Genomic DNA, 27,992 nt, shown 5'->3' with positions numbered 1-27,992 from the left:
CATGATTTAAGCGCAAGAGAACATGCCTTGCTACCTAGTCAGAATTCAGATGACAAATGGGAGTGAGACATCACAGTGACTGATTGGAGAACAATTTGGTACATCTATTTGTTCTCATTACAAGGAGAGACAGTGCTTCTGAAAATGAAATCAAAGAGGGGTTACATCAATATGAATAAATAACAAATCATTCAACAGAACTCGTTCTACCCCTTAAAACCCTTGAATGACATGTTGATTTACTCAGCTCTGCCTTTTTGAGGTATATATACTTGGCAACCAAAACCAGAAAAATAATTGTACATAAAAGTAATCTTTCCCAAGTTGATTTCAGTATAGAAAGGAACAAGTGGCTCAGATTTTGAGACTTTCAGGAAATCGAACAAAAGCATAGCAGGTAACATGGAACAAAGGCAACAAATGTTGCAATAATATTTAGCAAGCCTCAGCTATATGCAAATCCTGTCCAGGAGTTGGTCCACGGCCTCAATCTTATGAAATAGCTTTAAACCAACCGAACTACGATTTCCCATTGGTGCCGTCGTCCTGTATCGGTAGCTGCACACTCAAGCAAATGTACATCGATGCATAAGAAGAATTATAAACGTGATAAAAAGAATTAAAAAGATGAACGAATAAGTAAATTGTTCTTGTCCTTGTTATTGCTTGAGAAACCAGTTTATGAAAGAATCAAGGTAAACTATACTTACCAGGTCAAGATGCAAAAACCAGCTTACTCCATGCAATGGTGACTATTCCACAAACCCATTCAAACATAACATCAATCATTGTTCTTTACATCAATGGATCATTAAATCTAAATAAATCAATTTGGCTCATCGGTTGCCTCTCTCAGCCTTAATGGAAGCAATAGCAGAATCAGCAGCAGGTCCCAGCCCTCTTCTACCAACCAACTTTACACCAAGTTTTTCAGTTAGGTAAAACAACCTCATATCATCCCCTCCTCTCACCTCTCTCAAATCTAGAGCTTGTTGTCGAGATAACAATGTGTAAACATGAAGCTGTTGTTGCTGATTGTAATGGGATTGAAGCTGCTGAAACAACAACTTGTTTGAATGCTGTTGATCTGCCTTTGAGACCTCATTGGTATTCTTCTTTCGTGGACCACCCAATGACACTCGAATAATTGCTGGAGACTTTGGATCAGATGTTTTCCGGCCAAAAATAACAGAAAAACTTCCAAATTCCAAGTCAGGTTCCCTAAATAAATCTGCTAGAAGGGCAGCACAAGCCTGAGTGTTCTTAGAGGGGCTTCTTTCCACTTTTATTTGTAAAGCCCGTGCATTAGCATGGTGGGCCATATTAGCAGCCTCTCTTAGACCACTAATGAAAGCTCCATGCATAGTAGCAGGGTAGCGCCTTGTTGTAGCCTCTCCAGCAAAGAAAAGCCGCCCATCTCCGACACTTTCTGCTAGGATATCATAGTCATCCCCGGATGCCCCAACGGCAACATGTGAATAAGAACCCAAACTGAAGGAGTCAGTACCCCATCTAGTGCAGACACTTTGGAGAGGATCTGGAACTTCAATTCCTTGTGGCTCAAAGATACCTGTTTATAAAAACCCATAAAAAGATTATAAATTGCGTAATATGGCCAAAAGAGTATAACTTTAATTCATTGAGTCCAAGATGTCTCATCAACAGAAGTCCATAAGATGGTTGATTGCTTATGCCTCATCAACAGAAGTCCATAGTCAATGCTTATGCAAGATAACTAAGAATCTCAAGCATGAAGTACATGCAAACAAGCTGCTTGGATGTGACTACAGGTAAATATAGTTAGGTTATATTCCAAAGAAGTTCTCATTTTGATACTAACAATAACATGATGAACTAAGTTTTCTCATTTTTCTGAACTATGGCTGAAGCTTTCACGGCATTTTATTTCCTATGGCACTAAGTTATTAAGAAAACCTAACTGTAGAAGGTAAGGGGGAGTTATTAAGAACAGATGAATGCTAAACCTAAGCACTGCTGAGCAACAATGTGCATTTAAGATGAATTTATCAGAATATGCAATGTCATCTGATCCTATAGGCAGTAAATGCCGACAAAAGCTCAAGATTGTTCTCTCATTGGAACTGCAGCACTGGACCAAATAATGTCATTACTGAAAGAATCATGGCAGCACACACAACACTGAGAGATAAAGGAATTATGGATGGACATTCAAATAATTTTCCATTGCAGAGCCTCTACAATCTTTTCATATTTTTACAACAAATGGAAACATTTTCTATGTAAAATCATTCGCTTATCTCATACTCTTTCATTTAAACAAAATATTTCGTTTTACAAACGTGGCTGCATCATTAATACTCATTAGTTTATTTGTCCTTTAGCTTGCGACCAATATATGGCTATCCAGATTTAATAAAGATGCACCAAAGATGAGACCAAACTTCTTTAGTTATATGTTCAGAAAAATAAATATACAACATGTTCAAAACATAGTTCTAGAGATAAGAACCTAGCATAAAGGGTGTGATGCATTTCAAGCACAAAGTCCTAGAGGAATATCTCCAAGAGGGCAAGAGTGGCATCAACAACAGACCATACTGAAGCAAGATTAGTAACAAATCATCAGGATAAGCAGAAAAGACAAGTATTCACCTTAAATGACTTTGGCTTTGTGACCCTACGAATTCAACATGTTGAAACATCAGCAAGTCATCTTAACTATGATGCTAGGAATTTACAAAAGAAGATGCTAGTAATTTACAAGCATGTAAGTTTTTTAACTATGATTTGTTCAGAACAATTCTAACAGATGTTAACTAGGAAATGTACCATGTTAAAAATAATAATATACAGAAAAATTCAGTAAAAATTCAGCAGCACTTATATGAACAATGATATCCACCACAAAGTTAGAACTTGGCAATATGAGATGATCAGTTACATCTCAGACTCTGATCCCCAAGCTGGAAAGGAAATTCACTGCACATTATGCAAAAGTGAACTTCAACAAAACAAAGTTAGGAAATGAGAAGTTTTACCGTTATCTATAGAACAGAAACAATAGCTATGGTTTCACAAACACTGAGAGCAAACAATCTAATGGTAGACACATACTAAATTACCTCTTAGAATCTGAAGAACTAGTGTCACAGCATCTGTGGGAGGCATCGTTTCAAAGTTATGTGCTGCTTCCCCTGCAACCAATGCAATCAAAAGGGGTCCACCAGCTACCGTTGCATAACTATAGAACAAAAAGAACTCCCCTCGATGACTTGGATTATCGGACAGATGCCCAAAGGTATCAATATCCATGTTCCAAAAGACATGAGGGAACAACATAGCAACCTTATTCAACAAGCCAAAACCCAACCGCTTAATCCCATCAAGCTTTCTCTGAGGTAGCTCTGGTACAAACTTTATACTCCCATTCTTCAAGACACCAAGGGGAACTGTACACAGTGCCATGTCCCCCTCATAAACCTGTGAGCCTGAGATTACTTGCACTCCGTCACCACCATACCGGATTGCATGGACTGTCTTCTCATAGATAATAGGAACATTCTCAGATAAAGCCTGAACCAACCTCCCATTCCCACCCGGCAAGAAACAATGATCGCCGCCCATGTCATATGGATCATCCTGATCCCAAAAGGCAAGCGAGAGCTTCGACAGTAAACCAGCATTAGCATACTCCAGATTTGCCAAGTGCCAATTAAATAGATTCATCTCCTCTTCAGTCACAGCATCACCATACACCTGCCTAAAAGTCTCCAGTGCAGCCCCGAGCGAGACATCCATCGCAACCTCTCCCATACACAGCCTCAGTCGGCTGGCCTTATCCAGAAGCTTGTTGAATGCATTTTCCACCTTAGTATCCAAGTCAGGATCCACCGGCTTCCCATCTGGCCTGTACAAGGGGCACTTATCTCTGACCTTATGAAGCGTTGAACCCAACTGTTTGGCGATGATACCAAGTGGGTTCCCCAGGGTGCCCGTCAACACACTCCCGCCCAAATCAGCTGCTGCAAACTTGTTAGCCCCCTCCATCCTCTTCGTATACACTCTGCCTCCACACCTCTTTCTTCCTTCCAAAACCACAACTTTGAACCCGAATGACATCAACTGCCTTGCTGCAGCCAGTCCCGCGAGGCCAGCGCCCACAATAACCACATTCGCCTTGGTTGGCTCCGCGGGGATCCTCTCCTTGATCGCTGGCGCAACTCCAAAGTTCACGTACCCGTGCGAGACCAGGAAGTTGTAGGCCGAATTTAGAAGGGGCTCGTAATGCGGCGGGATCACCGAGACGAAGGCCTCCTTGGTGAGCCAATTGGAGACGTTCTCCCTCCATCTGGAGAGGATGTGGTTGCGGATGAGGATGTAGTTGACCTGCTCGATGCCGCCGATGGAGGAGACGACGCCGGCCTCGATCTCCTCCTCGGTGAGGGAGTCAGCCGGGAAGCCGGCGGTGAGGGCGGTGAGGGCTTCGGTGGTGGCCTCCTTGTTGATGACGATGATCTCCTCGGAGATGTCAGGATCAGGGTTCTGGGGGCCTGGGTCGGGGAGGGGGTTGGAGGGGGCCGGAGGCGGGGGCGCGAGGGAGGGAAGGTGCGGAGGAAGCGCGACGGACGAGGGAGGGGCGGCCGCGCGGCGGCGGACGCCGGTGCGCTTGCGCTTGGTCTGGAAGGGGACTTGGAGGTGGAAGTTCGGGCTGGGGTTTAGGTAAAAGTTAGGATGAAGGTTAGGGTTAGGGTTCTGAGGGACCAAAGGGGCGGAAAACGGAGGACCGATGGTGAAAGGGGGAGGAGGAGGAGGGAGAGGGTTTTGGTCGGACATCTTTTACTTGGATCGGCTTCTTCTCCTGCTCTTGAACCAGCGGGTGACGGTATTCGGCGAACGCGACACGACCTCTTACTCGATCTATATGATTAAATAATTGGATTTGGACGGGATTAATCTTAATTAATCAATTAGTATTAACCTTAATTAACCAATTAGGAAGGATGCAGAAGCAATTCGAGTGCGTTTTGGAACGAAAACTCTAATTATTGATCAAATAGAACAAAGAAGCTTTGATCAAACTATTCCATTAGCTATGATTTGGGCTCCCAACATTTTTTCTTCGAAATAAATTTTGATATAAGACCATAGGATGATCTCAACTCTTGCAATGATCAGATGTTGTTTCTGCTTGTAAACAAAGTAACATATTTTTGAACATGTACTTAGATAATCCAACCAATCATTATTCTTGCTTCATATATGGGTCTAAAAACATATGAAATACCTGGCATTGGCTCACATAACTGGTATTCACAGAGTACCACATAAGCTGTTCATGTCAAACAGGAAACTTCTTAAGATGATTTCATTTATACAACATATACCAACAGAAAGTTCAATGCATTTTCTGAAACCCTATCAATCCACTTCCTCTACAATAGGTTGGGTCTCTGAATTCTTTTCCTAGATCGGCTTCTTTTGAGCTTTTAGCCTGTATTCATGAAAAGAATATGGAATCAGTAAGCTGTACAAAATTGGATGAGATGGAAATAGATATTTTTCCTGAATACACTCATAGAATATGACTAATGGAATAAAAAAACATATAGTTGCAAAATTTTGGGTCACCTCACTTGTCTACTCTCAGAACATTATTGGTTATGCCTCCGCTGGTGATAATCTCCCATTGAGAGTCGATTCTCCACTCGCCATCAACAATGAATTTTATCTGAGGGTAACAAATTAAGAATGAAGTGATTAAGCTTGTTTAACCCTCTGAGGAAAGAGAATTAGATTAATCTTTTAAACTTGCGCTCGTTAATGTAACATGTGAGATCAGATTCTAACACCAAGCATCTCATTATGACTGAGGTTAAGACATTGCTATCATGACACCCAAAGCTAAAATCAAATATACAACAGAGCAACTAACAAAAAAGCTTTAGTAGGTTGTTTCCTACCTTAGAACATTGTAGTGATAGCAAGACGTAACACTCTACAAATAACCTACTTCAAAGTTCAAACACTAAACTATTTCATTGTTGGAAGAACAGTGGAAAGGCCTACAATTAGAATGAAAGATCGGACTAAAACTGCTCTATGCAATGGGATATCACTTTGAAATATATGAAATGCCAGTTTTGCAACTTTGCATACCTCATAAACTCCAGGATAGAGCCACAACACTGTTGACCAGAGCATTGGCTTCCTGCACAGTACATCATCAGATAAAATGACTAACAGTGTTCCAGTAGGCAAAAGTGAGCATTATTAGAGTAAGTAAAAGTTGTTCTGCAGCAGAGTCCAAAAGTGTCACTGATGACAATTAAAATTTGCGCTCTTCTAAGGCTACATTTTACACATCCCTAATTGGTAGGTCAGAATTTTTTATCATTTATAACTGCATCATTTAAAAACAAACTGCTTATAGTCTATTAATACATTTCTTTTATAATGAAATGTTAAAATGCTGAAACCTCATCTTCTTCAAAGATCTTAAAATACATACAGTGACCCAGAACTTTACCTGAGTTATATGTATAGAATAATTTCAGGAATGTTTTCTATTAACTGAGAACACACCTGGCATCATTTTCATTTATGTGTATATAGACAATCAAGAAAACAATATTATCTTTTTTGTTTTTGTCTTTAATTTTTTCATGATTTTTTTATAATCACGGGTTTGTCCATCAAAGAAGAGGACTGGGAGTCTCAAATTCTCAAGTCCAACCATAATGGGTCTAGCGCCATTTCTAATATTTTCCCTATAATTTTTTAACCCAAACATTTTACACTCTTAAATAATTTCTTACAAAATAAAATATAGAAAAAAATACCAAACATGTTTGACACATTGTTTTTCATGTTTTAGCCTTTAGAGAACAAAAATCACAAAGAAAAAAACAAAATAAAATTGACATTAAGCTATAGATGATAACAACAACAACAACAAAACCATAAGTCACAATCACTAAGCTATAGGCAACTGTAAAAAAAATAATATGGAATGCAACAATTTAGAAAAATATTGCAACTTCTATATTGACTGGGTAGTTGATTGTGTCATAATTAAAACTGACCTGATTTAATAGGAGCAAATCAAATAGATAATTTTGCTTACTATTCATTATTATAAATTTAATTGAAAAGGGGCACAAAACCAAGTGCTTTTAACATCAATCAGAAGGATTAGGGTTGCTAAACAAACATTTAATCTATATGCAGCAGCTAAATAGCAACCAACACCTGGCCAAGCATTTAGAGCAGGCCACTGGCTCCTGGATACAGGCACTGGTCAGTCCCAAGAACTTGCTGATGTGTATAGCAATTGGAAATGGTCACTATTGCTATTGCCATGCCAAACAGCACCGGATGATGTAAATGTCCATTTTGTTGGCTGATCACTAATTGTTGCCCACCATGGCAGTGGCTCCTATTGGTAGCCATGAAACAAGTCATCTCTATTCTCCATTTATATTACCGGAATAAACCTGTAAGGTCCATAGTGGAGACTAGAGACTTTGTTTATCACATTAGATGATTTATTGAATTATTGGTGTCCAAACCAATTTAACCCACTTTGCAGAGCCAATACATAGATCAGACAACCATGAGATCCCCCTATAGGTGCCTGCCCACTCCATTTCCACAGACTACCTATCCAATTCATTGTAAAAATGTCAACACAGGCCTCCCACCCTGCCCACCTGAGATAATGCCCTAAAACCACAATCAAAATTGTTATATAAAAATAGAAGAACATATCCTGAGTCTTGGTGATAACGAGGTTAAAAGCATCACATGACAATATCATATCAAAAAAATATGAGATTGACCATGCCATGGTTCGCCTTATCAGTCCGTACCGATGTACCGATCAATTGTTGGTATGGTATGTATCGAGTTGTACCGAGCCATACTGAGCGTATCGACACATGGTACATGAGAGTATACTGATGTACCACCCATACCAATCTCCTGTCGGACCGATATATATCACCCGTACCGAGTGATATGCTATGGTACAACGAACCTTGGACCATGGTATATGAAACTATGTAAGCTTAACACTCATCAGAGATTACAACAGGTCTCAAATGGTATAGGAAGAGGGTATAATAAATGCTGACTAAACCTGTACCCAGGTGGATTTATGTGTTTAGATGAAGGATGGTGATCCATTCTGACTCTATGCTGCCAACCATTAAAACTACCAGCAACTTCTATGATTTGACCGTTTGCCCAGTAGTCGATACGAACCTGTGTCAACAAGACCATGCTTCAATGCCAAATCTAATGCATTCTAAGTAAGCAAATTGCTTATATGTTAATGAAAATCCTAAGTTAAAAGAAAAAAGAATTAATAGCATGCACAGGATACTGCTGATTCACCACAGAGAATCAATGTAATATTTGGTAAGAAGTGAATGCTTTTTGGAATTAGATTTCCATCTTCTTTGATGTAATTCATTTCTGACTTTCATGAATACGAAGTTGCACTTGTAAATCTAAATGCTTTATTATTCCAAGCATTCAAGATTTCTTGCATGTTTAAAAGCAAACCAGGTTCACTAAGATGATATTCTGGTTGTTTACATTATGTATTAATGATACATATGGGACAAACAAGGGCACACAATGAAGACACAAGATTAAAAGGAGAATGCATACCTCTTTTAGTCCATTTAAGTTCCCCTCGGCAGCATGGAGTTCTGCATCTTTCTCTGCTACGATTCTTTTTATATCACCAAGCTCAACTGTGGCCCTAGCGTGAAGACTACTTAATGCAAGCTGAGGCAAGAAAGAGAATGATTACAGTTTCTTTCAGCATATGTTCATTCATCACTGAAATTTTGAAAACCCCTGCCAAGTACAATAATGATATTGAACTAGAATAGATCTTTGAGGAAACAGTTAAATTTATATTACATACAATCAGAAAAGTAGCTTGAAATAACAAAACTAATTCAGCTTTAAAAATTAGCCATCATTCTACTTTTAACAAATTATTAAAAATATCATGATATTCATAGTGTATAACAGTAACATGTAAGATGACAGGAGTGGACATATTGGTACAGAAATTTAATTTTAAAAATTTCTAAATAGAATCACTTTTGTGTCTTCTAAAGATGTATAATGCTTCTTAGAGAAAATAAATCATTTGGTTACATGATTTTAGTCGTTTCTATCACATAAGGAATCGAAAAGTAGCTTTTCTGAAAGCTACTAAAGCAAGTTTTGACATATCTAAAAGAATCCATAATTCACATCAACAAATATCCTAGGCTCACATTTTAAAGTAATAAATATCATGAATGTGAAAATTCTGTACGAATAAAAGAATTTATATTTGAATGCTTCTTAGAAAAATACTGTCATGATTCTTATGGATATGCTTCTATATATAAATAGCTAATGAAAAAATAATAGATCTTTAGTACCTTCTCATCATCAATTTGTTGCTTTAGTTGGGAAAGTTCCATCTTCTTTTGATGCTAACACAATCCAGCATAAGGTGATCATTTTGACATGGTAACTTCACAATTAAAAATTACAATCTAAAAACAAATTTAATTAAAAATTCAGAGAAAGAAAATGAGACATGATATTGTTACCAGCAAGATCTTCAAACGATTGATTTCATTCTGATTGTCATGTTCATAAATCTTAACACAGAAACAATACACAATTGAAACAAGGATTAGACTTATTACAAGATTATTTAGATAATAATGTAAAAGGTTACAACCTCTGAAGCCAAATCGTGATATAACTCACAGTCTTCACCTGAGGAATCATTAAGTAAATAAACAAAATGAGGACTGACATGAGGTCTGAATTATACCACTAAAGCAATCAAAGCATGTGGCTAAGTATTAATTTCTCATATTTTAAATTATAGTAGATAAACACAATTATTCATTTATATATGAATTTGGAGTTTAGAAAAAATTATGTTTAAGAAAAAGGTATGAAGCACACCAAGCTTAAATATCACATCTACTACTAACTTCTTATTTACAATGTATTTCAATCAATATCCACTGATCAGTGAATAAGAACAGACTGAAAGAAAAAGGTTTTGTCATACATTTTGACAAAAAATTAGGGGAAAAAAGAATGCTGAAACTGCATTAGATGTTAAAAAAGCTTGTGAAGTTAATAAGTAATTATACAAAGATTGAAACTGAAAACTAAAAACTAATAGACAAAACTGCTGAGCATTTATGCCCATTAAGAGGTATGGTATGTGGAGTCATGTATTCAGACTCAGTCCCTTCTATGCTCAAACTGATGGTTAATTAGTTATAGAAAATAACCAATTACTTGACATCTCTACAAGATCTTGAAGGCAATACAAATGCCACAACTGTATCTGATACATGTCACTAGGAATGCATCACGCAGAGGCAGAAAAGAAAAATATAGTTGAACAAAATGTCATAACCTTCCATGGGCACAAATAATTAGTTGATTAAGGAAACCAGAATTGGCTTCCATTAAAGATTACAGAGCAAAAATGTTATTCATGGTAAGACCAGTTCTGACTTCAGCTTTATTTTAATCCATTCCCTGACAAAAAGGCATACATGGAGCAAGATTTTCAATTGCTAGTACAATGTTGAAAATTTTCATAGGAAATGGATGATAAATACAACACATGAGGAAGCAAAGTACTACGCCTCATGTACAAGACAATTTTGATACTACAGTATGTGATGTGGACATTCTGATTCACAAAATTTGTCTTTGGGGCTCTCAGGATAGTTGATCTATAAAAGAGAAAAAAAAAAAAAAAACCTGTAGATTAATACAAGATCATATACTTAGCTAGTGTTCCATCAGTTTGCATGCCTAACCTGATGACAATAAAAAAGGAGAAAACAAAATTGATAATTGAACAATTCATATCAATACAGTTATGTATATAGGTTCCTTTTAATACCTTCAGCCATAACGATAGCCTTCACAGGACTTCTGGTGACAACAAGTTGTAAAAGAAACAATTCATATTCAACTTGAAATAATCAACAGAAAAGGTGAGCATAAAGAACAAAAGAGATAAATTTACATTACAAAATTACCTTCCATTGTATCCAGTTCTCCAGTCTGTCTAAACTTTACTGCCTTTATATGCAAGGAGTCCACTGAAGATTCTGAATTATCACATACTTGGACATGATTATCAGTTAATACCATTCCATTTGATTTAACCAAGTCTCTCTCCATAGAACGGTTGCTTCGCCGTAAGGTACAATAAGGAGACACATGTATCTTCGTCTCTTGACCTCCTAAGGTTACAATGCACTATGAATAAAATCAGCAGTAGTAGTGACTAGTGAGTAAGAAACCAATATGCAATCTGGAAAACTTGCAAACCTGCAGCTTTATATAATTCTGCATCTATAAATCTTTGTCTTCCTTCTGAAATTTTATCTGAATGGTTCTCTCCATTTGAATTAAAAAGAAGTTCTGTGACAACCTTGTATCCTCTCCGTCTCACAATATTTGCGAGGTCCTTCCTATGGCAATCGCAAGGTAGACATTTATCTAGCCAGAAATATATTCAAGTCAAACCTTGCTTCTACAAGCTTCTTAACATTGAAAAGAGGAAGCCATGGTACCACCATGTCATGCACAGGACAAGCAATCTAGATATAAAATATATATACTGGTTCCAACCCATAAAAAATACGAGAAAATAACAAAGCTTTTCAAATCATGTCCAGAAGGAGTTCAATCTCGGGTTACTGCAGTGTTTATAAGACTAAAGACAAAGTTATATTTTATTGTTATCAAATTGACTATGGTTACCACCAACACGATGCACCTTTGCAGTCATTTGTAGCTGCTGAGTGGCAGGTCCTCATGAGATCAACTGGACAAGGGAACCATTTAAAATAGTGCAAGTTTGACATTGACAATTACAGCTGTCAGAAACTGCTGCTTTGACATAAACTACAGTTCTGATTAAGTCAACAAATGCACTGAAAAGTATATTCTCTTGTCCACCATTGAATGACAAGTTCTAAAGAAACATCTAGGAAGTTTGGTGGGACTAATTACACCTGTGGTATACTGAAATAAATGCAAACTTGATATCGCCAACAACAGCTGTCCAAGAGCGATCCTTTGATTCAAAATCATACATATCATTTAAGTTATTTTCTTAATCTAAGAACATGATGGTTTTAGCATTACAAACTACACTAGCTAGAATTTCAGATAGACATGCTTACCTCTGCAGATGTCCATTCCATAAAAGTAATCAATGAACTGACATGATTTTGTTAACTTGGCATGTAAAAACTAAATGGTGAATAGAATCTATGTTGAGTTAATTATTCTCATGCCCTTCCATATACTGTGTATAACTGAACAAGTGAACAGATCATTGACTATACAAGGCATGCCAAATTCATGCTGTAGACCACAAATTCAGGAGGGCACATTATAGTTTCAGCTAATATAACCAAGTGTCTGGTGCATGACATAGAATCAAGCTTGAGTTATTTCCACCTACTGTAGGAAGAGAGAAATCCAAACTTGACAAAATTTGGAGTTGGAAATTATGCGGATTTTGTGCTCAATACAATCTACAATTATAAAAAATGAGCAGCAAAAGTTGAACATCAATCTGATTGGGTCTCTGAATAAGAGATACATTTTCCAGTTTGAGAACGAAGATGTAGGACATACTTGATAGTGCATGTTTCTTACTTGTGGACTAAGACAGACCATTGGTTCACCATTCACGACAGATGGACATCCAAATTCCAAACATCTTTAAGTTCATACGATATCAACAGAAAGCACAATATTTTTATCAGGTAAGCCACCGTCAGAACTTCCGAAAAGAAACAACCCAAATAAGGTTCACATTCGCACAGAATCTCATATTTTAATCCCTCTAAATTTGCTTGGCTCTGATCAATGATGCAGAAAACGTAACTTTTTGAAGGAAGTGTTGAGGTATAACAAAGAAAACATAAGAATGATAGCAAGCGCCATCTGATAATCCACATAATGCAATTCTTAAGGACTAACCAAACAAAGGAAAAAAAATAACAATTTTTTTTTAAGAAAGAAGGACGAAGAAGGTAGAAGGGGAGACGTAAGCTAACGGACCTCCCGTTTTCGCAGAGCTCCTTCATGGAGGGCACGCGATTCTCAGCAAGCCCCGTCGCCGATATGAACTCCCGCAGTTCATGGCAGAGCTCCTCTTTGCGCTTCAACGCCCTCCCTCTCCTGCTACAACAGAAACAGCGATCAAGAACCCATCTCTAGCGAAGAAAACGTTAAATCACTCACCAAAGAACTTTGTAATCTCCAAGTGACCCAATGAAAGCCGCAGCGTACCTAAATTCCTCCCCAGAGCAACAGGGCGCGAGGCTTCTGCGAACTAGGTACGGATTGGAGCTCCACAGCAGACGGAGTTCCTGGGACCGTCGGAAGGAAGGGAAGGATCGGCGATCACCGGCGAGGTGCGATAAAGAGGAGGGCCAAGGGGCGAGCGCCATGAGAGATCCCGAAGCATCTGCGGAGGGAGACCGGCGATCCAAGAGGACGGACGCGAGAACTACACGTGGAAAGCGGAAGGTGTTTGGTTTCGTACCGCTTCGCCATTGAAACAGAGCTCGATCTTGGCATTCGGCGGAGTGGTCGAAAAGGCCTTTGGCTTTATCTGCGCGCTCTCTCTCTATGCCTCGGCCCCACTTAAGGAGATAAGTTTTTCCCTTTTTATTTTTATTATTTTTTTTTCTGAAAAAAGAAAATATTTTTTTTATGTTTTTAAGAAAAGATAATTTTTTTTCCTCTTTTGTCTTCCCCTATATAATTTTTGAAATTCAAATTCTTAATATATATATGTATATATATATATACATATATATTTACATATATATATATATATATAATATGCTCACGGTAAAGTTGATAGTAAAATCTTGCAATAGAGGATGAAAAGGTAACTACGGTAGGTCGCTGTTGCGAGGAATCAAGTGAATGAACGGTTCAGATGATGGAATTGGAAGTTTTCTATGCAAAGGATACTTGGAGAGGATCCTCCTCCGATGACTTGTGCGACATGCCCTCAATTTATATCTTTAATTACGATGTTAAAACCAAACGTGTAATTACTAATTAGTCACCAACGCAACATAAGAAACTTAGTTTGACACCGTTAATCCTAAAGTAAAGCATGTTTAGGTAGCATTTGTGCAGACAACATATGAGAGATTAACAAGCCTCACTCTCTCCAACCCACGGAGTTGTTCTCATGACCTTTTCCTCTATGGTCACGGATTGATCAGTAGTTCAGTGGGTCTTCGAGTTCTTCTCTTCCTGCATTGGCTGTAGGGTAATCCAGATAGAGATTGTTGCTGTTCGTGCCACCATTGCTGCACCCCAGGATGGAGATCAGAAGCTGGTTGATCTCCTCGGAGCTGTACTCCAGTTCAGTAGCACCATAAAGATATCCATCAATGTCCATATGATCTCCTCCTCCAACATAGCCAGCCTTAGTACTGCAGCTTCCGTCAGAAGAACTGCAGGTCTGGTCACTGCCCAACGTGATCATGGCACTACTCTCCTTTATCTGATGTTGGTCATATGGAACTTCCAGGAGGCCAGAAGTTGCAGTGGTGAACGGAAAGCCATCGGTGGTGGTGGTGGTGGTGGTGGTTGTGGTGTGACTTCGACCTTGTAATGGTGGAGATGGGGATGGGAGGCAGTACTGTTGGTGATTTTGATGATGCTGCTTCTGCTGACGAGGTTTCCTTTGGGAAGGATTAGTGATTCCCAGGAGCTTCTTCTTGAGCTTGGTGTTCCAGTAGTTCTTGATGTCGTTGTCCGTCCTGCCTGGGAGCTGGGCAGCTATGATTGACCACCTGCAGTTGCAGAGGAGGAGCGCCAACAGTTAATTCTTCTGCGGCAGTTCTAAGAAGAGGGCGGTAATTAAAGCAAGAGGAAGACCCGTTGATCTTCTGTTCCCTTCGAGGGATGTCTCTCACCTGCTTCCAATGGTGGTGAAAAGACTGCATATGATCCTGTCTTCTTCTTCCGAGAACTCGCCATGTTTTATGTTGGGTCTCAAATAGTTGAGCCATCTTAGCCTGCAGCTCTTCCCACATCTCTTCAGGCCTGTCATAACACCAAACAGCCAATATCACCACCATCCTCACATCAAAGACTCTCTGTCTCTCTCTCTCTCTCTCTCTCAAAACTAAGCAAGATGATATCTATTCGAAATCAAATCATATGGTCTTGATGAAAGGGAAAGAAAGTGCGAGGGCGGTACCAGCTTTCTGAGGGAGAGAAATCCAGTTCCCACCAATCCCATACTTCTCTATGAACTCCTTCAGTTTGGTGTCCTCCTCAGGTGACCAAGGGCCTCTTTTCACATTAGCCTTCTCACAGCATGGAGTCCTCCCCATTGAGACTCCTGATTGCAGCAAACTGGTGCTTCACCCCACTAAGAACAAGGCACTGCCTTTGAGGAGATATAGAAGAACACAGAAAGCAAGAGACCACAGAGCTGAAATATATGGACGTTGTGAAACAAAGTCAAAGACTGGCCCGCCTGGTTTCCATCAATTCCAACATCCTGCAGTCTCAGCGCCACAAAAACTTACCATCATTCAGATAAAGCCATCCCTGTGCCAGTGTGCATCTCGCTCTGGGTCTTTCCTGTTTCCTTTCCAAGGATCAAAAGTCTAACTAGAAGTGTAAGGAACAAGTGAAAGGATGGATGGAAGTTGGGTCATGAGTTCTTTTTCCTTTGTTTCTTTTCTGATGAAGGGAGCATGACAATGTTAGTGTGATAACATCCGAGCTCAAACAGTAGGTTAAGACCATAGGTGATGAGGAAGAACTAGGCTGAGTGATGAGACCCAACCTTCACAGCTGCTTGTGTGCATGTGAACTATGTACCATTCTGAAGTCAATCCATTAGGTTATGTCATTTGTGTACTTTGAAGGATGGTGCTTACATTTAACTTCCAGACATGTAGTATGGGAATCAGAAATCACAGATCTTTTCAATAGATATCCTTCTATTCTAATGGAAGTAATTGAATTCAAGAACCCTACTGTATGATCATCTTCCAGTGATTTGTTCATGTGCTGCGGTTCCTTGCAACTTTCAGACATCAAAGCACATTTTGTGCCATCTCTCTTTGGAGTCTCATTGCAAATCTGAGCCTTTGGAACTCCCTCTCCATCCCTTTCCTGCAATCTACCTGCATATATTTACTGGCCTTTCTGTTGGTTTCCTGTTGTTTTGTCAGGATGTGAGCAAATCACACCATCAAACAGTCTGAATCTAAGAACAGCAGTCACCCCATCAAAAGTCCTGCTTATTTTGATATCAAGACCATGTGTTGTTTTCCATCACAGGAACAGACTAGTGCCAAACATTCTCTTTCATCACAATTAATCAATCTGTTTCTTGGTGATTCAACAACCATGAAATAGTGTCAAACAGCAATGCTGGATTTCCAGCTCTAGCAGGAACAATCAGAAAATTGGTAGAACCAACTTTGGGAACACTGAAACTGGACTTGTTCTTGATTTCTTTCCTTTTCTTGCAGGCACAATAGTCTTTGATGAGGAAGACCTGATGCTACAGATACTGACTATGTGCATCTGAAACAGATGCACAGAGAGACTTTGAAACAGAAGATTCGGAGAAGAGGCAGCAGTTGAAGATTCCGGTAGTCATTTATGATTCCGCAATACCACAAGGGTTTTCTTTCTGCAGATTTCCTGAGCTGTCAGTGACAACCAAGTAGACCAAGTCACTGGTTTTGAGGATCACAATGTATTCTCGTCTGCTTTCTCTATTTCCACTGCGAATTTTGAGCTTGCGCTCATTGAACTATATCAAGAAACATTTGGGGGTGCTGCCTTAATTGCTGTCACTCTCTCACGGAAAAGAAAGAAAGAAAGAAAGAAAGAAAAATCGATATGGCGGCCCTTAGATCTTCTATCTGCTTTAATTAAAATTCTACGTGATTTGGATATGAATTTGACATGTAAAGAAACGTGTTGGAATTCTCGCCATCGACCAACTTGTTTAATCTCAGCCCTTGGATATCATCTTATGATTAATGAACTGTTCTCAAAGTATATGTCATCATATCTTCTCCAAAATAAATAAATAAATAAATAGTATGAGGAGTTTGCATGGGCCGGGCTTTCAAGGCCCACAACAAGCCTGCCATTTACATGACCAGTGCTTTAGACACCCATAAAAAGATGTCTTCGCATGTATAATATGTACAGGTGTGATACTAAACACGAAATTTCATGTATAAATCTTCATATGGGTTCATAAATTGATCGAATTCAAATTGGGATTGCAGAACTATTACATCTAATCTTCTATGTTTCCAAGAGATGAACAAAGATGGCTGATTCTATGTGTGTTTGCACGATACTCATGAGAGCAATGATCTGATCGGAAGCATAAATATGTAGCAAGTAATTGATTATAGTCGATCGAAGAGTTTGATTGCCGTTGGTGCAGAAATATATTCTTTTGAGCATAACAATAGTTTATAACGCGTTTCGGATATCCGATACTTTTGTTGTATGTAACGCAGGGAGGTGCCGAGAAACTTCGTTTCGCGTCGGCGACACGTCGCCGTGAACAGATACTCTTCCGTTACGTTTCTTTTTGTTGTCCCCGCTCGCCCACCAGTGTCATCATTGGTAATTCATACTGGGTCCCACATTTAGCTGATCTCCCAAGGAATCGCACACCAACCGTACACAATGGCAAAGGTCCGTTGCGAAGCGTGCCGCTCCGTCGCGGTTGGTCAACACGATCCACGTCACGATAGTCCGACAGGGCGAATACGAAGGACGGCGAGAAGACGTTTGGGCTCCGTCCACGTGCGCGCCCACTCAACATGCCCCGTTCCATGAGTCGTGGCCAGAGTCGTGCGACATCGGATTTCCCGGAAGCTGCCCGCGGCCCCTCTCGCACGCTTCCGGTCTCGTCAAAACCCGATGGCCATCGACCTGCAAAATTTACCGGGCCCACGTACCAGCTTACCCTACCCTCCTCGTTGGATCCACGTAACCCGACATCCAGACATGACACATCCATGATCCATTCCCATGCATGCCCGTTGGTGATGGTGCATGCATGGCAACATAGATCAAAGCCACCATGATCAACAGAAGGTTTGGATCCGAATCCGATATCACCTTCTTCCTCTGACTAATGTCCCTCGCCTCCCTCTATATATGAACAGCCTACGCAGCTATTGCCTCCTCCCATCCTGAAGAGGAGAGACTGACAGAGAGTGAGAGCCCGAGGGAGGGAGAGAGAGCAGAGGAGAAAAGCGCAATGGGTGAGGTGAGGCACTTCCATTGCTTGTATCAGCTTCATGCGTCTCGCTTACTGGGTGTGGATTTTGGTTGCTTAATCGGTTTGGTTTGTGATGTTAATGGCAGGAGAAGAAGAAGAAGGGAGACGGGGAGAAGAAGGGAGACGATGAGAAGAAGGAAAAGGGAGGAGGAGGGGAGAAGAAGAAGGAGGAGGGACCGACGCCCGTGGAGGTGAAGCTCGACATGCACTGCGAGGGCTGCGCCCTCAAGGTCCGCAAGCTCGTCAAGGGCCTCGAAGGTACTACCCTTCTTCCCCTCCCCTCCTCTGTCGCTCGCTCTTTTTTCGTTCTAGGATTTGACGTTGATTCGATCCTCTCGTTTGTGTAGTTCACCTTCGTTCTCGTTTTCCAAAATTTGACCTTTGAAGCCTTTTAATCCAACTTTAGCCCATCAATTCCCGATGGCATGAATCACAAGTTGGATGAGGAAACAGGGTGGAGGAAAATTTAGGGTAATCGCAATTTTCCTTTTCTACGAAGCATAACCGATTCTTTTTTGTTCTTTTCGGTAGAATCTACCAATTTGGGTTCGTCAAACATTCGATTTGAACTTCGATTCCTGAAGGAATTCCTCCCAGGTTCTTAGCATCGATCATGTTTGCTCTTTGAGGGGCAAGGACTGACCATTGATCACCTCATCGATCGCGTGCCGCAGGGGTGGAAGGGGTCAGCGTGGACGCGGCGCACAACAAGCTGAAGGTGGTGGGCAAGGTGGACCCATGGAAGCTGAAGGAGTTTCTGGAGGTCAAGACCAAGAAGAAGGTCGACTTCATCTCCCCCAAGGACCCTCCCAAGAAGGCCAAGGACGACGGCGGTGACGCCAAGAAGAACAAGGACGCCGACGACAAGGGCAAAGACGCCAAGAAATCCTCCGACGACAAGAAGCCCAAACCAGTAAGCAATCCATCCATCCATCACCTCAACATTAAGTTCGATCAAACTTTTCTTGCATTAACTTCGAAGATCCATCAGCCTGCGGTCTCCACGGTCGTGCTGAAGATCCGCCTCCACTGCGACGGCTGCATTCAAAGAATCAAGCGACGAATCCACAAAATTAAAGGTAGAATTAGACGCTGCTCTCTCTATCCGTTCCTCCAAATTCTAACGCTCGCGGGTGGGTTGGTGATCCACCCTATTCTGACCGTCGGATGACGGCGGCGGCCCTCATTTGACGGCAGAGATTGCCCACCGAGTTGGTCTAAATAATGTTTTATGCTGAGAATTGACCGAATTGCCCTCAGGTGTGGAGGAGGTGACGGTGGACGCCGCGAAGGATCTGGTCACGGTCAAGGGCACCATGGACGTGAAGAACCTGGCGGCCATGCTCAAGGACAAGCTGAGGCGCGCCGTCGAGATCGTACCTCCTAAGAAGGACGACGGCGGCGGCGAGAAGAAAGAGAAGGAGAAGGGCGGCGACGGAGGAGGCGAGAAGAAGGAAAAGGGCGGCGAAACCGGAGGAGAGAAGAAGGAGAAGGCCGGCGGAGGTGGGGAAGAGAAGAAAGATGACGGAAAGGCGGCGGCGGCGACGGCGACGACGACGACGACGGAAGCGAACAAGATGGAATACTACGCGCCGTACCCCGCTTACTCGGGGTATGGTTACCGCATCGAGATGGTCCACGCGCCGCAGATGTTTAGCGACGAGAACCCCAATGCCTGCTCCATCATGTGACGGTCATCTCACCTCGTCCTCTTGTAGCGGCCGTAGTTGCAGCTCAGCTTTAGTGTGTGTAAACGAGCTAAATGTAAATAAGCAAGAAAAAAAATTAGGGTTAAAAGCTAATTTTGTTAGTGTTTTAATTTTAATTTGTGTGTTGGTGTTGGTGTTGGTGTCCTATGTTGCTGTTCTCTTGATATTATTTCAATTAGGTGACTTATATTTTCATATGATGTGATGCATATGTCCTACCTTACAAATCAATTATTTTTCTTGTGACAAGGATTTGGTGATCCTTCCAGATTTTTCTGAGGTTTTTGAACCACTCTACTATCTGAACCTTATTCATAATAAAAGAAAAGAAAATTGAAAGTCCAACAATGATTAAAGTTTCTAAAATTTCATTCGATATATTTTTTAAAATATTAACTGGCTTAATATCTTGTGATCGAATCATCGTAATTATCTTATCCTTGTACATACGATTATATTATGATTATAGTAATATGAATGCTATGAATATAATCTAACTGGATATAACATATTATATACTTTATAGTATGATCGAAATTTGAATCATGAAAATAATTTTTTTATTTATAAAAAAGAATTATAGTCTTAGGGTTATTTTATCATCTTAAGGGCTCTTAATATGATCTACACATTAAATTTAGATTTGTAGTTATGTTGTACAAAATGCTACAAAAATAAACTTCAATCCTTTGAAGATGATGAGCATCCAATTCATGATATGAACAAGAAAAAAAGGTGTGTTTTGCATCATTGTATCATATAATGGATGAACATCACTGATGATGATCATATCTCCATCCATCTCATAATTCATTCATATTGCTTTCGTCGGCGATTAATGCAAAGAGTTGTTGGCACAACATGCCAAGTTTTTTGTTTTGATTCACATGGAAGCTTCTCTTCGTTCCCAATCATTTAAATGCAAACTTTGTGATTCTGCTGGCTTTGCTGTCTTAATATTCCACAGTAAATGATACCAAACAAAAGTAAAGAGAGTGACAATAGTTAACCACCACTAATATAATAAGTGTGATGATTACCTGTTTGAGAAACAAGAAAACTCAAAAGAATTCAGCTAAGGTTTGATTAGGTTAAATTACTAACCAATATTAGCATTGCCTACTTGCTTAATCCTCCTTTTTATTCTAATACATGGACAAAAGTTCACTTTTTTTTTTTTATAGGGTCAAATTTGGATGTTAACCCATCGAGTTAACTAAATTAATTCGATTTGACCTGTTTTTTGAGTTATCATATCTCAAAAAAAAAAATAAAAAAAATTCTTCTAAAGATCATATGATCACAAAGAATTTATCCATCTATCTCATATGTTGTCTTTTACAAAAAGATAAGTTGGTATATTTGTTTGTTACTTGTGTCTAAAATATTTATTTATTCTCATTAAAAAATTATTTTTTTAAACATAATTTAAAAATAGATCAAATCGAATCAATTTTATTAAGTTAGACTAATGATCATGATAGACCATATTAATTTTCAAGATAGTTTTTATAATTTCATATTACGAGACTAATTACATATTATCCCATGTAAATAACTATCTTTAGCAATTAAATCTCTATACTTTCAAGAGTTATATTAAGATTATGTACTTACGAAAGTAAAACATTTAATCTTGTTTATCCTTACATTGTTAATTCTGTTGACGAAAATACTGCACATGATCAATGGTAAATCGAAGTGAGGTAAAGTCAACGCGTACTCAGTGATAAACCTTATTATGATATTTTTGTCAACATAGTTGACTACGAGGAGAAATCGTATTAAATGTTTCACTTTCATAAGTTTAGAGATTTTAATATAATTTTTAAAAATATAAAAACTAATATACTAAAGATAACTAATTAAAGTAAATAATCTATAATTAGTCTCATATTATGATATATATATATATATATATATATATATATATATATATATATATATATATATATATATATATATATATATATATATATAAAGCATTATAGCAAAAACTGTATCCGTAAGTTAAATGTATACACAATGAGGGAAAGAGAGAGAGAGAGAGTCTTGGCATCGAGAATTCGACTCTTCATCAATAAATATAGGCTTCTGAAGTGAATAGTTTGACCTTCATCATGTCTTCTCTCTCTCTCTCTCTTGTGGATGGAAACCAACAAATGTACATCTCACATTGTGAATGGCGCCAATAATAAAAGTTACTTAAAAGGGTGGAATATAATTTTGCTATCCATCCATCATTACAATGGTAAGGAGGAGCTCCTTTTTGAAGTCATTCTTTTAGGGTTTCAGAGCACATGATGTATTCTTTATCTCTTTTGCATTAAGTTTTTTTGTTTTTTTGTTTTTCGGCCTTTTCCTTTCCTTTAGCCTTTACTTCTTTTCTTCCTCTATCTTTTTCTTTTGCTCCTTTTCATGCTACGTCCCATTCACCTTTCACAGAGGCCTCCTGCCTTGTTGATGATCATCTCACATTCCATTACTACCACTTTGTGGAAGTAGTGGTTTTAATATGCTAATCACACACAAAGAAAGTCTTCAACTTTATATTCGTATCTAAAAAATATTATCTTCGCAACCGTACAAATTATAATATCATTGACCTTTTCCATTTACATTTTGCATCTACACTAATTTTAAGAATCTTAAAGATGATCAATAATGTTAAAAGGCTTAATCCGATGAAAAGGTTGATGTAGATTTGACATGACTTGTGAATGAAACTCAAGTATACGATATAAGCATAAATAAAAAAGATAATTAATAAATATTCTTAGTTAAATATAAAATAATAATAATAATAATAGATACGAGATTCAAATTTTTCTAATTTATAATATTTTTTATTTTAAATATTTAAATTATTAGATTATATGATCTTATTTGTAGAACTAAATGGATTCTATTACCGATCAATAAAAAAGAATTTTAATAATAATAGAATTCCTTACGATATAATTTTAAAGAATTCTCTTATATTTTTTATTTATTTATCACCTGTAAATATACATGATACTATAGAATCTCTTTTATCTTTCTATCTCTAAATTATATGATACTATAGAATCTCTTTGATCTCTGTATGTCTAAATCATAGTCTAAGGATAGGAAAAAATAAAAAATAAAAAATCATCTTATAAATTGATATTATTATGATTTTCGGATATGACGTCCTTATCGTTCAGATAATTTTCTAGATAGTTTTGAAAAATATGCATCATAAATCTAATATATTATTATTTGATATTAAATTATTTTGTGTAATAGTAATACATTATGATTGTCGTATTAAAAAAAATTGTATTTTGTTTGATGGGGGGGCGATTGTGTATATTCTTTTAGGTCAATTATTCCTTTGAATCTTCTCGACAACCATAGTTTGGCGTCATGTCAACACAGCCAAATCCAATAATTGCATGTTTATTTCTCATCGATTCTTTTCATGCAGTGATGTTAGAGAGGTGGGGATGATGGATGATCCAATGCTTAGTGAAGACAAATGAGAACTCAGTCAATCATCTTATAAACAACAACAATTAATATTGCCGGAATAATAATATGCGCATGCCTTCCTACTACCTCATCATGCATGCATGCTATGCCATGTGCTCAAACTCGATTGAGCTTTGTGGGTTTGGTTTATATGTCAACATGAGTTTGAGCCACATCTACTCCATGATCTGATTCATTAAAAGAAACACTACTAACTCCGTCTCTCAAAAGAATCAAATCCATGATAAATTATTTTACTTGCCAAATCCTTCCAATTAAAGAAAAATCAATTTTTGTCGGGTAAGGTAACATTTGAGTAGGGATAAGGATGATCAAATTAGTGGTTTTTTTTTTTTTCTTCAAAGACCAAAGAAAATAATAAAAAATTAAGAAGATTTTAACCATCCTAAATGAAATTATGAAACGATATTACGATATTTCTCGCATGATTGATTTGATTAATCTTGAGTGATGGAAGTATCAACTCTTTCATTTGCAATTTTTTTTCTTCTCTTAGCTCTATATCATAATAAAAAAAATTCATATATTAATGTTACATGAAAAAACTTTAATATCATAAATGAAATAAAAAAAATAGAATAGATTTATGATACAGACCTTTCGATGTCATCTAAAAAAAAAATTTATTTAATATATCAAAATATTATTCTTAGATCTGAAAATCATAAACGAGAATAGAGAGTCTAAGATAAATAATTAAAAGAGTTCCTCTCGTCAACATCATCTCTAAAAAAATTTATTATAATTAAACTTTCCTTTTATTGATTGATAACCGTCGTTAAAATCTAATTAGATTTAAAATATATTTTATTTAATTAGATAAGAACACATAATTTAACAACTAATGCATAAAGATTTCTGTGATGAGAAAATCTTTAGATTATATATATATATTTATTTATTTATTTATTTATACGATAAATTGTGACTCATCATTACGTATTAGAATTGTAGTTGAATTCTTATGAAAAAGACAAATAATAGAGTTTGCTTGAAGAACGCAACTTTGACTAAGACATACATTATTGACTGTTTCAATGTCTTATCGTGTACTTTTATTCTCCCCCAAGAAAAAAGTTATTTTCATTTGGTATAATAATGCCAAATCGTAGGAGGGAAAGGGAATAGTTGTTGTTGGTCCACTCCTCACGGTCGATTACTATGCACCATCCGGAGAATCATCTAATCAATCTTCAAATTCAAGTCTCGACTCGAGAATGATGCATGGCAAAGGTTACAAAACATCATTATCACACACATGATAGAAAACAAAAGGAACGTTACATTTCATAAATGTGTTTGTAGCGTCTATTGATGTCCTTCAAAAGACAAAAAAAAATAATTATCATGCGTTTGATTTATATTTTATTATTCATCTAAATCCATGCCTAGAATTATATATGTGTGTGTTATGCCTTTTATCTAATTTCATTTGAAGGGTCGAAGATATTAGCATCATACTAAAATATTACGTAGAAGGTTTGTCCAACAAGACTTCTCTGACGATCAAATTAGTTTACATCCATAAACATTCAAATTTAATTAGAACTTATTTAATTTATTATTAACTTATTGAGAAACCTAATTTATATAATCATTATATATCTTTTTAAATACTATAATGATAAGGCACGTCCAATAGATTTTTCATCGTAGTGCTTGATAGTTAATGTGGCATGTCCATTAGATTCTATTTATCCAGTTTCAATCTTGGATCAAAAATAATAATCATATTATTTATAAATATTTTTATGTTTATTTATGATATATATATATATATATATATATATATATAATTAAATCATCGAGATGGAGGAGTACTTTAAGAGTACCCCTAAACCCTAAATTACGGCAAGATCGATGCACGATGCATCCCACTTGAAATGATGATCATCTCTACGCTCGAGTCAGCGGAAAGTTCACCACGTGGTGGCCCCTAAGCTGACAGATGAGACATGATGGGCTGCCCAAGTCGACATTGCCGAGCTGGAAAGCGGAGACAAATCATTCTCCCCTTCCGCGGAGGATGCTTCCTAGAAGTTTGTATAAGGCAATCATGTGGATCAATCAACAGGGAATATTAACATCTAACACGAGAGAGAGAGAGAGAGAGAGGTAATGTTGCTTCACTCATTCCTGTAAAGGTGTCGAGAAGCAAGTGCTCACAAATTTTAATGCTTGCCATGCCATGTCATGTCCAAAGTGCACAAGGAAAGTGCCTTTAGCTTTCCATCATGCATTGAGGATTGGATGGGATGGCGATGGTGATGGTAACTTGGTGGTACAGTGGATATCGGCTTTACGTACCTACCAACCATGATGTGTGCACATCATCCTTTTACCTTCTCTTTCACCAATATATACCCTCTCTCTCTCTCTCCCATCTTTCGATTATATTTTTCAGTCACTCAGGTAATAAAAGAGCAATCTTATGGGAAACAAATAAATGAGCAGTCGATGAGGGCTTTGTGCACTCGATCACTATAAGAAAACTCGACAGTGGTAATATTGTCTCCTCCTCGTTTGGTGGGAAACAATACATGTATGGTTCAGCCGCCAACTGAGAACCGCATGTTTCTGACCACAGTCGTCACTGCTTCCCTCAACAAAAGCATGCATTCATGCATACTTGCTTCCTCCAGGATAAGGGTCGGAAGAGTCGTAGAAGCATCAACAAAGCTGATGGAGAGAGAAGGTTGACTCAGCTGAATCCTAACAGGACAAGTCGCAGTCACGACTCAGTTGTTTCACATGGCTTTCCCATGCAATCATATCGACTTCTGGCCTTCTCGATCGACGCCGTGTGGTGGAATCCCATGAAGCCTTTTTGCTTCCTCGTCTACGTATGGGAATGCGAGGCCACAAATGGCATGAAGTCGTAGTAGTTGTTCTTGTTGTTGTTTAATGACTACAGTGATGCAAAAATGATCTCTTCGCATGCGTGCATTGTTCCTCACCAAATCATGCATAGGGATTCGAGTCTATCCTTTGGACAGTTCATCTTAGCTACCGCAAGGCATCTCCTAAATTAGTCATCAGGAATTTAAATTTATTTTTCATTTTATTACGAATCATGTCTGATGTTGATGAAAGCTTTATGCATTATTAGATCATCGATCACTATATTTAATATGAGATTCTATCATTTATGTAATAGTATACTAATCAAAGCGAATATCTTAAAGTTTAATACATCATCGTAAGATCAATGTTAACTTCACTATATTTGCTATAAAGGATCGAAGATGGATTTCTCATTTCACGCAATTAAAATTGCAAGCTTTAGGTTGCTCTAACAGTGATGCTTTATTCGGAAAAGACGGATCGGATCGGATCTAACATCTAAAGCAACATCATCGACCGTAACATGAACATGAAACCTGATACGTAGAACATGGAATCCATGTGCATTGTGGTGTTGACGTTTGACCTCCATCTTGACCAAACCCGAAGCAGTTCCTCTGTCCTCGGTCAGCGATGATGAGCTACTGTTGTCCTTTCTATCGACCTTTCCTATTGATTTCTTTTGTTTTATTTGAATAATCTTATTTCGAGAAGTTTCAGATTTGATCTCATCCCATGGCATGATGTTGACGCTGCTAATAATTGACCCATCCCGAACAGATCCTGCGTAATGTTCTGATCCTCTTGCGCAGCCCAGGTTGTCGGGTCCCAACGTGGGGACCACCAAACAAGGATCACTTCATTTGACCTTCCAAGTGGCGGGTTTCGGATGTGAGGCTTTAACCCGAAGACCGATATGATGGCATGATGATGGGCACCGTTTGGCATGCATGGATGCATCATCATCATCATCATCATCATCCATTTACGTACGTACGATGATTGATACATGGGATGGGATGATGTCTCTATTCCGATACTTGGGCATCAATGATGTCGATATAAGGTGGCAACAGCAAATTCTCTTGTTGTTTAATGTTGTCATGATGAAAGAAAACAGTTCATATCATCTTCCGTGCGATGGCAATTGCAGGATTTAGAATGATGGGAAAGGCTAAGTGTGAATGGACATCGAGCTTGGCTATTGGGACGGACACTCCAACACGCCATCGTCACGTCGACATGCTTGGGGTTATGTCTCCATTCTCTCTCTCTGACTTTTGTCAACAAAGGAACAAGAATTCTTCGAGGATGATCGTATATTTTCATAATGTCAAACATCTTCGATTCAAACAAATTGATGACTTCCATATCCAGATTGACCCCACTTCTTAATGCTGTGGGTGGAACTCCATGATCTTTGAAAACATCCATCCGTTGGACGAACTTAAGTCGCAATATGTAGCCAGCCGTTCTCATTGAAGATTTTATCTTCTCGTGTACAACTTCGGTCGCGACAAGCGGGTGATGCTCATCCGTGCTTTCTTACTTGGGTACGA

At 38.3% G+C, this 27,992-nt stretch overlaps 4 protein-coding genes across 8 annotated transcripts; 1 reads left to right on the top strand and 3 right to left on the bottom strand.

Moving 5' to 3' along the window:
* Nucleotides 1-63: 63 nt before the first annotated feature.
* Nucleotides 64-4,888, bottom strand: LOC135668048 (lysine-specific histone demethylase 1 homolog 3-like). Its single transcript, XM_065178452.1, has 3 exons — nucleotides 3,105-4,888; nucleotides 711-1,570; nucleotides 64-558 (listed from the first exon to the last, which is right to left on the bottom strand). Exons 1-2 carry the CDS (start codon nucleotides 4,813-4,815, stop codon nucleotides 837-839), a joined length of 2,445 nt encoding a protein of 814 aa, XP_065034524.1. The 5' UTR covers nucleotides 4,816-4,888; the 3' UTR covers nucleotides 64-558; nucleotides 711-836.
* A 354-nt stretch (nucleotides 4,889-5,242) lies between these two features.
* Nucleotides 5,243-13,655, bottom strand: LOC135667992 (protein PTST homolog 3, chloroplastic-like). Of its 5 annotated transcripts, none has more exons than XM_065178446.1 (12): nucleotides 13,300-13,655; nucleotides 13,117-13,236; nucleotides 11,368-11,510; nucleotides 11,073-11,279; nucleotides 9,737-9,774; nucleotides 9,603-9,653; nucleotides 9,429-9,482; nucleotides 8,656-8,775; nucleotides 8,120-8,244; nucleotides 6,139-6,190; nucleotides 5,616-5,710; nucleotides 5,243-5,473 (listed from the first exon to the last, which is right to left on the bottom strand). In XM_065178446.1, exons 1-12 carry the CDS (start codon nucleotides 13,506-13,508, stop codon nucleotides 5,446-5,448), a joined length of 1,242 nt encoding a protein of 413 aa, XP_065034518.1. In that variant the 5' UTR covers nucleotides 13,509-13,655; the 3' UTR covers nucleotides 5,243-5,445. The 5 variants fall into 5 exon arrangements, with proteins under 5 accessions (XP_065034518.1, XP_065034520.1, XP_065034519.1 ...); XM_065178448.1 differs by having other exon boundaries at nucleotides 5,611-5,710; nucleotides 13,300-13,654; XM_065178447.1 differs by having other exon boundaries at nucleotides 8,126-8,244; nucleotides 13,300-13,654.
* A 522-nt stretch (nucleotides 13,656-14,177) lies between these two features.
* LOC135672625 (transcription factor RAX2-like) lies at nucleotides 14,178-15,473 on the bottom strand. The gene is made up of 3 exons (XM_065181124.1): nucleotides 15,287-15,473; nucleotides 15,000-15,129; nucleotides 14,178-14,876 (listed from the first exon to the last, which is right to left on the bottom strand). The coding sequence occupies exons 1-3, from the start codon at nucleotides 15,420-15,422 to the stop codon at nucleotides 14,297-14,299; spliced, it is 846 nt and encodes a 281-aa protein (XP_065037196.1). The 5' UTR covers nucleotides 15,423-15,473; the 3' UTR covers nucleotides 14,178-14,296.
* Nucleotides 15,474-18,205: 2,732 nt separating this feature from the next.
* On the top strand, nucleotides 18,206-20,270 carry LOC135667976 (heavy metal-associated isoprenylated plant protein 3-like). Its single transcript, XM_065178445.1, has 5 exons — nucleotides 18,206-18,352; nucleotides 18,451-18,622; nucleotides 19,039-19,277; nucleotides 19,356-19,443; nucleotides 19,625-20,270. The coding sequence occupies exons 1-5, from the start codon at nucleotides 18,344-18,346 to the stop codon at nucleotides 20,053-20,055; spliced, it is 939 nt and encodes a 312-aa protein (XP_065034517.1). The 5' UTR covers nucleotides 18,206-18,343; the 3' UTR covers nucleotides 20,056-20,270.
* Nucleotides 20,271-27,992: the final 7,722 nt, after the last annotated feature.

The sequence above is a fragment of the Musa acuminata genome, chromosome BXJ1-4 (assembly GCF_036884655.1).
Source record: "Musa acuminata AAA Group cultivar baxijiao chromosome BXJ1-4, Cavendish_Baxijiao_AAA, whole genome shotgun sequence".
Taxonomy (NCBI): Eukaryota; Viridiplantae; Streptophyta; class Magnoliopsida; order Zingiberales; family Musaceae; genus Musa; species Musa acuminata.
Note: the sequence above shows the minus strand (reverse complement) of the source record. Positions and strands in the feature narration are given on the sequence as shown.